This window comes from Enhydra lutris, unplaced genomic scaffold (genome assembly GCF_002288905.1).
Source record: "Enhydra lutris kenyoni isolate GAN:26980312 unplaced genomic scaffold, ASM228890v2 scaffoldscaffold21, whole genome shotgun sequence".
In the NCBI taxonomy this organism is placed as follows: domain Eukaryota; kingdom Metazoa; phylum Chordata; class Mammalia; order Carnivora; family Mustelidae; genus Enhydra; species Enhydra lutris.
This window is the reverse complement of record NW_019154105.1, coordinates 7,879,552-7,890,523: the sequence shown is the minus strand read 5'-3', so window position 1 is coordinate 7,890,523 and position 10,972 is coordinate 7,879,552. Positions and strand designations below refer to the sequence as shown.

The 10,972-nt window shown below is 45.7% G+C and overlaps 1 protein-coding gene across 1 annotated transcript in view; it reads left to right on the top strand.

Annotated features, from left to right (window-relative positions):
• The first annotated feature begins 3,537 nt into the window (after positions 1-3,537).
• LOC111148947 (prostate androgen-regulated mucin-like protein 1) overlaps positions 3,538-10,972 on the top strand; it is a 99,281-nt gene continuing 91,846 nt past the window's right edge. The window contains exon 1 of the mRNA XM_022505780.1: positions 3,538-3,640. Coding sequence (XP_022361488.1) covers positions 3,598-3,640 — 43 coding nt within the window. The 5' untranslated portion in view covers positions 3,538-3,597. The remainder of the gene's footprint in view (positions 3,641-10,972) is intronic.

Below are 10,972 nucleotides of genomic sequence, written 5' to 3'. Positions count from 1 at the left end.
GCACAGAAATCAGTTTCATTTCTATACACCAACAGCAAGACAGAAGAAAGAAAATTAAAGAGTCAATCCCATTTACCATGAGATACCTAGGAATAAATCTAACCAAAGAGGCAAAGAATCTGTACTCAGAAAACTATAAAGTATTCATAAAAGAAACTGAGGAAGACACAAAGAAATGGAAAAACATTCCATGCTTATGGATTGAAAGAACAAATATTGTGAAAATGTCTATGCTACCTAGAACAATGTATACATTTAATGCAATCCCTGTCAAAATATCATCAACTTTTCTCAAAGAAATGGAACAAATAATCCTAAAATTTATATGGAACCAGAAAAGACCCTAATTAGCTACAGCAATGTTGAAAAAGAAAACCAAAGTTGGTGGCATCACAATTCCAGGCTTCAAGCTGTATTACAAAGCTGTAATCATCAAGACAGTATGGTACTGGCACAAAAACAGACACATAGATCAATGGAACAGAATAGAGAGCCCAGAAATGGACCCTCAACTCTATGGTCAACCAATCTTCGACAAAGCAGGAAAGAATGTCCAATGGAAAAAGGACAGTCTCTTCAACAAATGGTGTTGGGAAATTGGACAGCCACATGCAGAAGAATGAAACTGGACCATTTTCTTACATCACACACAAAAATAGACACAAAATGGATGAAAGACCTCAATGTGAGACAGGAATCTATCAAAATCCTTGAAGAGAACACAAGCAGCAACCTCTTCAACCTCAGCTGCAGCAACTTCTTCCTAGAAACAAAGGTAAAGGAAGCGCGGGCACAAATGAACTATTGGGACTTCATCAAGATCAAAAGCTCATTCAAGATCAAAAGGAAACAGTCAATAAAACTAAAAGACAACTGACAAAATGGTAGAAGATATTTGCAAATGACATATCAGATAAAGGGCTAGTACCCAAAATCTATAAAGAACTTATCAAACTCAACACCCAAAGAACAAATAATCCAATCAAGAAATGGGCAGAGGACATGAACAGACATTTCTGCAAAGAAGACATCCAGATGGCCAAAAGACACATGAAAAAGTGCTCCACATCACTCGGCATCAGGGAAATACAAATCAAAACCACAATGAGATACCACCTCACACCAGTCAGAATGGCTAAAATTAACAAGTCAGGAAATGACAGATGCTGGTGAGGATGCGGAGAAAGGGGAACCCTCCTACACCGTTGGTAGGAATGCAAGCTGGTGCAGCCACTCTGGAAAACAGCATGGAGTTTCCTCAAAAAGTTGAAAATAGAGCTACCCTATGACCCAGCAATTGCACTACTGGGTATTTACCCTAAAGATACAAATGTAGTGACCCGAAGGGGCACGTGCGCCCGAATGTTTATAGCAGCAATGTCCACAATAGCCAAACTATGGAAAGAACCTAGATGTCCATCAACAGATGAATGCACAAAGAAGATGTGATATATATATATATATATATATATATATATATATATATATATACACACACACACACACACACACGTGCACAATGGAATACTATGGAGCCAACAAAAAACCAAAATCTTGCCATTTGCAACCATGTGGATGGAACCTAAGGGGTATTGTGCTAAGTGAAATAAAGTCAATCAGAGGAAGACAATTATCATACGATCTCTCTGATATAAGGAATTTGAGAAGCAGGGCGGGGGGTCATGAGGGGCAGGGAGGGAAAAAGAAACAAGATGGGACTGGGGAGGGAGACAAATCATAAGAGACTCTTAATCTCATGAAACAAACTGAGGGTTGTTGGAGGGGAGTGGGGTGGGGGGAAGGGATAGGGTGGCTGTGTTATGGACACTGGGGAGGGTATGTGCTACAGTGAGTGGTGTGAATTGTGTAAGACTGATGATTCACAGACCTGTACCCCTGAAGCAAATACTACATTATATGTTAATTTTTAAAAAGGAAAAAGAAAAGAAACTATGAGTCCAGTTTAATCTGGTTGTGGAAGAGAGACAAACTACACAAGTGGTAATGGTGGGGTCAGGCATAGGAATGGATGTGGTCACGGGTACAGTGATAAGACCCAAACAAGTGACAAAATGAAACCCGAGGCTCTGGTACAGGAAAAAGAAGCCACAGGAAAAAGAAAGCTGTTCCCAAGGTCTACGAACAGCCCTGAGCTAATTAATTCCTTAAGAAGTCTCGTTAATTCCAGCCGCTTTCCCGCTCTGGTGACGAGGGGACCAGCAGACTCCTACCAGCAGAGAGAGGGCACGTGGATCTGGCATCTGGCCTGATAGAGGTGTGAGAAATAAGCCAGTGTAAGTTGGTGGGGAGGCCTAAGCGCAAGGTCAGCTTTGATCTGCGTGAGCATACAGAAACCCTGGGCTTTGGAGAGCGAGTACCCTACAGGGATGACGCAGGGTGCCCGGGCAGGCATGCTGTCTGTACCACTTGCTAGTTGCGTGGCCTCGGACAAGTAGTTAAACCTTCCTGTGCTTCCACTGTTTCCACCGAAAATGAAGATAGAATAGTGCCCAGCTCAAAGGATTACTGTGAGAACTTCACTTGGTTAATACCCGCACAGCACAGTCGCTCAGCACACAACACTCACTCAGGAAATGTCGGCCCTTGTTTTTATGGCCCTGATACACAACTACTGTTCGATACTGTTCGATTGCGGGGTCCAGTCCTTACCAGCCATGTGACCTAGAGTGCATTACGTTATCTTCTCTGTGCCTCGGTCTTCTCGTCTATACAATGGAATAATAGTAATTCTTATGTCACCAGATTGTTAGAAGGAGTCATGATACCACACCTAGGAGGTTGTCTGGCTCAGTTGTCCCATGATCACTATTACCTGACATTAGTATCATTTCTTCCGGCAAGAAGCTGAAAAGGATAAAAGGCATCCTGGCTCAGGGACCAGGAAGTGCAGTGGGGTTGAATGTGTGGGAGGTTCTGAAGTACACGCAGGAACATTCTGAAGAAATGAAAGAAAATTCCTTGGAAAGTAAAGTGTATTCTCTTTTGCAGTAGTGGGGTCTTGGCTCTTCGAAGGGACGCCTGAGATGGTCACCTGTGGTAAGATGGTCACCTGTGGTCAGCTCGCATAAGAAAAGCTGAGATAAATTCCCGGGGGCAGAGATCCCGCTCACACTTCTTTGAGTCCCCTCGGTTCCCAGCAGGGTGCTAGACGCCAGGACCTTCGCGGAACCCCGTCCAAACGCGAGTCTCGCGCCCTCACTGTCCAGCAGAGGCCGCCCTGGGCCGAGGCTCCCGGGACCCGAGCGCCGGGAGAGTGGAGGCCAGGGGGTGGCCTTGTCAGCGCCGCGGGGCCGGGGTGGGAGGGGTTTGGCTGGAGCCCGCGCGGCGGCAGAGGCGGCCCAGGCTCGGGCGGCTGGGATGGAGCAGAAGCGCGCCGGGCGCCGGAGGACACGCAGCTGACGGAGCCGCGCCGCGCTGGTCTCGCTTCTCCGCCCTTCGCGGGAGCAGCCCGAGCCCGAGCGCGCAGAGCTGCGGTCGCCTCCCGGCTCCCACGGCCGCCAGCGCGGCAGAGGAGGAGCCGGACGCGCTCCGAGCGCTCGGTCAGTCGCGGAGCTCGGCACCGCACACCAGGGTACCATGGTCTGCAAGACTCTCTTCGCTCTCTGCATCTTCACTGCAGGTATTTCGGGGCGCCGTCCTACCGGAGGAGCCGGGCACGCTCGGGGCCCCGGTGGCCGGCGCCGGGGCTGGGGCTGGGGCTGCAGTGGCGACACCGGGAAGTAAGTCACCGCGCGCGGGTGGCCGGAGTGGGGCGAGCCTCCGGAGTTGCGTGATGTGCGCACTTGGATTTGGGGTGGTGCCGGCCTGTCGGGATCCTGGGTCGTGTGGGACCCAGGGGATGGCAGGGTCCTTCCTGCCGCAGCCCGCGCCCACACAAACTCCGGGCGTTGTGGAACAGGTGGCTGCGCGACGCGTTCGAACCCCGGGTGGGCGACACTGCGTGCGACTCGAGGCTTCTCGGGTCTCCGAGCCCACCGCGCCAGAGTTGGGCAGCACACTTCTAGAGGCGGCTGGACCCGGGGAGGGACGGGAGAAGAGGGGGGAACCGCGTCTGGAAGGCTCTATCCGAGCAGTGGCTGCGCGCGCGGCCGGGGCTCGGCGGTCTCTTGGTCTCGCGTCCCCGGCGTCCCTCCGTGGTTGCGCGCTGGGGGCGATGCGGCACTAACAGCCCCGCCGGCCGCTGCCTTCACCCGGCTCGAGCTTGCCTCCTGGGTTTGCAGTTCTACCCTGTGGCCCGCAGCCTCCCGGAAATGTGTGCAGTGGCGGAAACTGCCAAGTTGGCTCAAAGTGCCCCCAGCCCCGACACTGATTCTGGGCGGCTTCCCCGCGCGCGCCTCGCCGGTCTAAGGACCTACGGCGGCGGCCTCGGCAGGGGCTGCGGAGAGAGGAGCAGGAGGACGGAGCTTGGCTGAGTGGGGGCCGGGAGACAGCGCGTTCAGCCTGGTGCTGGGGACCCAGTTTTTCCAGAAAAATGCAGCCGCACCAGGACAGCCGACTATGGATAAGGCGCCAGTGGAACGAGCAGCCCCGAGCGCGCGGACGCTGGTGTTTCGATAATAGTGTTCCAAAGCCACACAGCGCAACCCGGTTTGACCTACGCTTCTAGTCCGTGTTTATTTTTATTTTTATTTTTATTTTTTTTCCTCCTGAACTGCCTGGGTTTGTGTTCTTGTGGACACAGGTCGTCTCAGTCCCTTAAAACGAAGCTAGGGGTTTCCCGGCCGCTCACAAAGGATAATGCAATTTTGAGGAAAAGTTTCCCAACTTAAGACTATAGCGTGTTCTGTTTCGTTTTTGTTTTCTTGCTTTGCTTGCTGAAAAGTCTGAGAAAAAGCAACCGTTTTCGTGTTGGTATCCGCAGTTTGCAGTCGCGTCCGCGGACGGTTCCCCAACACTCTGGCGGCTTTGGCTCGCAGCCTCGCAGCCTCCAGCGCCGGGATCCCAGCAGGTGTTAACGGCCGCGTCCCAAACCACGGGACTGTCATGTGAGGCAGTTCCAGCAACGCTCAGAGCAAGAGATGTTTGCGAAACGACAGGAAAGGTGCCTTTACTTTCCCTCTCACTAGAAGCCCGAGGCGCAGAACTTGAGTGAGCCAGTAGAGCCAGTGGGTAGGATTCTTTCCTAATTTTATCCTGCGGCTTGTCTTTTTTTTTTTTTAATCGACAGCTCTGGCAGCTGACAATACCCGGATTAACCCTACCAGCAGTGTAGTAGCATTTTTTCTAAGGAGCTCAATTTTTTTTTTTTCTTGGTCAATTGTAGAGTTTAGTCCAGCTGTTCTGGGGTGAGAATATTGCCCTTGTGCATCGCTGGAGTGAGGGGGCGGGTGGGTCCACTGAACAGCCTCATCCGTGCACGCATGTTGGGGAGTGGGTCAGAGCCAAGAGGCTCCCAGCCTCCCAGTTCTGGGGCTCTCCCGACCCGGAAGGCGTGGTTGTGTTTCTGTGTGCATCTTACAAACGGAGAGATGAAGCGTCTGCCTTCCCGCGTTAAGGATCCTTGTGGTGTGAGAGCTACTTGCAAGAAGCTGTGAGAAAATAATATAAAAATTGGCATAAATACCTCGTGAGACTCTCTGCATCCTAAGGTTGGGTGTTTTCAGAAACCGAAATAACATTTTTTCTAGGGAAAAATAATTGCCGTGTTGGTAAAGGAGAGGGGTGGGGGTTCCTGAAATGAAAGTGACATTCCCCAGCTCCCTTGTAAAGCCCTGGTTAGTTTCACCCAGCAATTGCTTCTTTTCTGTCCTCCTGGTCCTCTTCCTCCTCCTTCTCTTCCTCCAACTTTCCCACCCACCCCTCCTCCTTTTCCACCTTCTTTTTAAAAAGAAGTAAAACTCTTAGGGTGATACTTTCTTGAGCCAGGAATGGGGTTTGGCAGGGGACTTTTTTTAGCTTAATAAATCCACGCATTAAGTACATAGCATTTGCTCCTTCCTGAATAACAGACACTTTCAAATATGTCAGCACTATCGGCAACAATCATCTCTACATTTATTCACTTGTATTTTAAAAAGAAGGAAGGGAGAAAGATCAGGCTGTCTTCAGTTCTTTCAAAGTTGATTGTGGTGCAAAACTATCATGGCTGTTTTATAGACCGTTCTCAAACATTTCTGTGTATAAGGCACATAGGAATACTGCCTCCAAATTAAATTATAAGGCAGAACTGATGAGGGAGGGAGGATGGCAGGCTTCAGGAAGCTTCTGTCTTCATCCCTGTCCCCTCTGGATTCTCTTCTTTTTTCCCACCATCATCATTGCCCCCCTCTGGTATTCTTTGGCCCCATTTGTTTAAAAACTCCCTCACTGAGACATTGGAGATATACTGGAACTTTCAAAAGGCCTTTTCCAGCACTCAAGGAAGACAACAGGGAAAGAAGCATAGGTAAAAAGAGGCACAAACCCCATGATCCTACTCTACTGGTACCCTGGATTCTGCCATGTCTGTCCCTACTCTTCCCACAGAGAAACCATCACATCCCACCCCGTGACCTTGGCCATTGGTGATCAAACTCAGGAGAGCTAGACTCCAGCCTGCCACCCAGCTAGAGATCCCATCTGTATTCTGGGCTTGTCAGATTGCTCTTCTCTGGGTGACTAACATCTAGAATGTCCTTATCATTGACGGGAGACCCCACCTTACACATTTACAGCTCTCTTGTCACTGCAGATCCTGATACATGTCAACACCTTATCATAAGCATATTAAAGCTTCTTCATGAATCCTATCATAAACATATTAAAAATAAACCAAAAATGCACACACTTTAAGAGAATGCAAGGTTGCCTGTGGTTGTTTGGGAGTGGGGGTGAAGGGTTACTCCCATTCCTCTGAAATCTGTATCTCAGTCCAAGAAGTGACACCTCCTTCCCATGAAACCTGACCTGAGAAGGTGGAAGGTCTTCATTGTTATCTGATACATGAGCTGAGGCAGTGTTGCAAAGTGGTAAGCGGGTAGATTCTGCTTCTAGATCATTCTGCCACTAGATCGCCGAGGTACAAAGCTGAGTTTGACTACTTAGAGTGTAATTTAAGGCAAGTAACTTAACCATTCTCAGTTTTCTCATCCACAACATTGGGGAAATAAAACCTCATAAGATTATTGAAAGTTTTAAATGACTAAATGTACTTACAGTGCCTGGAACGTAGGAAGCATTCAATAAGCATTAGCTGCCATTGTTTCTATTAATCTTATTAATAATGTTTACTAGTGTTTGGTACCTGTTAGGTCATCCTCTCGGAAGTAGGGCTTCTACGTTTGCACTTAAACTATATAAATCAAAGATCTCAACTAATTTACCATCATAGTGCCAGCTGTTTTGGCAAACCTTAATGTGCAAATTAAGAAAATATTCAGCTTAGCCTACTAAATGCCTAATTTGCAAAGGTTAATAATGTGCCCGATTAAATTTAGCACAACAGTCCAAAAGAATGCTCTATAACAAATAGATGGCAAGTCTCACTTAGGACTTTATTTTTTCCACAAAGTCTTTTGCAAACTGGTGTGTTTCAGAAGCCCAACTCAGCTAAACCTTTAAGTCAGGTTTCCAGAGCCACAAATTTTAGATGATTCCAATCAAAGAACTTAGAAAAAGGCAGCTCCTGGTACCTGAATGATCCAGAAGGCTCTCTCGAAAACCCAGAAGCATCAGTAATGGCCAGATCTTTAATTTACCTTGAGCATTTGGGCCAGGTCTAATTGTGCGTGTGTTTTTATAAGGAAAATATTGGCCAACTATTTACCCTGCTTGTTCAGATTTTCTTAAGCAATAATTTTCCCTGTGGGAGTGGGAAGGTGGGGACGTGGCTACCACATCCACTGGAAACAATGGAAAGGTACATTTTAGAAATATTTTCAAAAGGGATTGGCGTCTTAACATCCAAATGAACCGAATCCTGCCATAGTATTTCTATTAATTTCCTTCCTTTCGGAAGTAACTGTCCCTTAAACTGGATATGTTAGTTTAGGAATCAGATATTTGCTTTGCTAATAAGACACTGACTGAAACAGTTGTTTGGAAAAATTAATGTTTCATTAGAAGACATTGGCAATTCTGAGAAGAGGTGGGCAAGTGGTAAGTATGTGCCTTAGGCAATACTGGCTTTTTACTTGGAAATGCAAGGCTAATGGGTTATCGTCCAATTGAAGTGACTATAAAATAAGACTGATTTGTGTGCGGCATTACTTTGCTTTTAGTCATAGCTTAAATTATTCAAATGACAGAATTCGTGTAACAGCAGATTTTCTGATGTGTGGATCTTTAACGGTTCATCATCATCCTTATACCAGCATAGCCCATTTCTTTTACCTGCTTTAATGTCATTTATAAACCTTGAGACCTTTGCCACTTTTAAGTAACAGAAATCTTTACAACAAAATAGACAATTACGTAATTCTTTTTATCCGTGTTTTCCAATGGTACAGGGCAGTATAATGTCAATTGAAAATAAGCTGTTTTAATTTTCCTTTGGCTAGTGTTGCCAGATTTAGCAAATAAAAATACAGATTGCCCAGTCCAATTTGAATTTCAAATAAAGAGTGAATTCTAAGCATGTCCTACACAATAGTTGGGACAAACTTAAACTAAGTAATTCTTCATGGTTCATCTTGAATCCAAATTTAACTGGGCATCCCGTATTTTATCTAGAAACCCTATGTTTGCCCTTTTATCTGCAGTTCATCTATACGATGGGTTTGATATAGGATTCACTTTACTTTGAACCCCGCCCCCAATCTAGGTTAAGTTGCCTGCTCCATTTCTGTCTGTTCATGGGGAAACTGGGAAATTTCAGAGCAGCTCTCTCTCTTTAGTCTATAGCAATTGCCAGGAATGGGGTTCAGAGGCAGGTCTCCAATGAAATATTTTTAATCTGATTGTATTTCTTTTTTTTCTTCAAGATTTATTTGTTTATTTTAAAGACAGCATGTGTGCATGCTGGAGTTGGGGTGGGGAGGGACCGAGGGAGAGGGAGAGAATCTGGAAGCCAACTCCTTGTTGAGCACTGGAGCCAGAGCTGAGCCGGAGTTAAGGCTCAATCCCAGGACACTGAGATCATGACCTGACCCCAAATCAAGAGTCAGACACTTAACCAACTGAGCCACCCAAGCAACCCTCTAATTGCATTTCCATTAACTGTGCGTTGTTACGTGTTTCGGAACACCTAGGATTTCTATAGGCTTCCTGAAGCTACCTTACCTTGCCTCTTGTGACTTTTCTCTTAAAAAAAAAAAAAAAGCATACATATTTTAAATGGTAGCAATGTTCTTGCCTGGGAGCTGGAACTAGAAGCCCTCTACAATCCAGCTGGCAACTGATTAAAAAAGAAAGTTATAGAATAGCTTTGGATTTCAATGCTCTTTTCTGTGCCAGGATCTTAATACATCTCACAAATATTAATTATTATAAGGTTTACATAATTCCTGCAGGATAGGTCTATTGGTACACTTGAAATCTGTAGGTATAAAGCCTGAAGCATCATATTAGAATTTCAAGGCAAATTGGAAAACAACAACAACAACAAAAAAAAAAACCCTTAAGCAATTGGACTGAGGTGGAAATTTGCACTTTTTATGGTATCTATGACAAAATCTGTGAAGTCTGTGAATAGGTAACTGTTAAGTGGGAAAAAAAATTGTGGCAAATTACCAGTGTGATATTTAGGAAAACACATCTATTCAATACAAAATAAGATGCATGGTAGACTACAACTTTGATGATAATATCTTCCACTTCCAGTCCACATTCTGCTACCTGATTTTGTTTTCTATCAGGGAGGAGATAAGGACATAGGAACGTGAGCATAGGTGCTGAACGTGAAAAGAACTGGAGCAGAGAAAATTCTGTTTGGTTTTGTGTGTGTGTTTTGGCAGTGATTGAATGGGGGTGATCAAAACATGTAACCTTTTAAATGACGATATTCTTGCCAGTTTTGTGTTGTCCAGAAGCATAACTTCATTATGGACAGTTTGTTCACTTAATATCATGTCCCGTGATGATGCTTCTGCTTCTTAGGAAATCTTTTCAGTTTCTGTTAGAAAAGCTTTTGTAATCCTACAGATGGACAGCAGACAGATACCATTCTACTGGTGTTGAACATTTCTTTGATTGTTACACACTCCACGCCATGTGATTCTTGTTTTGTACTGTCATTTAGATTCTTTAGGAAGAACGATAACAATTATCTAAGGATAAAAAGATGCGCTCTTTCTTCACTGTACAAAAGCTACAATGCCTTTGCTGTAGGTGTTTAGGGAAATGTTAAAGATGCCATCATTCTGTTGAGCTCCTATAGGGTGTCAAATTATGTCAAATTACAGGAAGACTTCAGTACGTCCCAGAATTACAATATAGGGGAGTCTTGATGCCCGTTTGTTCATCAGAGGGACGTAAAGAAATGTGGGAGACTGAACACCTCTTTGTTGGCCTGGGAAAGGGGGCAAATCATTGGTGAATCACACACTCTGCCAATGGGAAATTCTTGCTCTCCGTGGATCTGCTGCATGAGAGGCAACACCAAGATGAATATGGCCATCACCCAACTGATGAGGAACCCTGGATGTTTTGTCTTAAAAATTACAACTTTGATAGGGACAGCATTCAAGATGAAAGAGCCCTGGAATTCTCCCTTTGAAGGGCTATTCAGACAGGTCTGAGCAAGGGCATGATGAGTTTTGAAGGACATAAGATCACTCAGCATTTACCTTCTAGGAAATGTTGGTGGGGAAGTAAGTGTGATATCAGATTCCGTGTGGAAACTGGTAAGAAATGGTTAGTAGGAAGGAGTCATGGCTGTTCCAGAAATTCTGCATAGGACCATAGGAGAGGCTGGGGGGTGGTCTGTTACATGAAACTGAGAGTATGTGAGATGGCTGAATGTGGTGGTTGTGGAAGGATACTTGGGGGGTAATAAGTAAAATTATTGGGGGCTACTAAAGACCGAACCACCCCC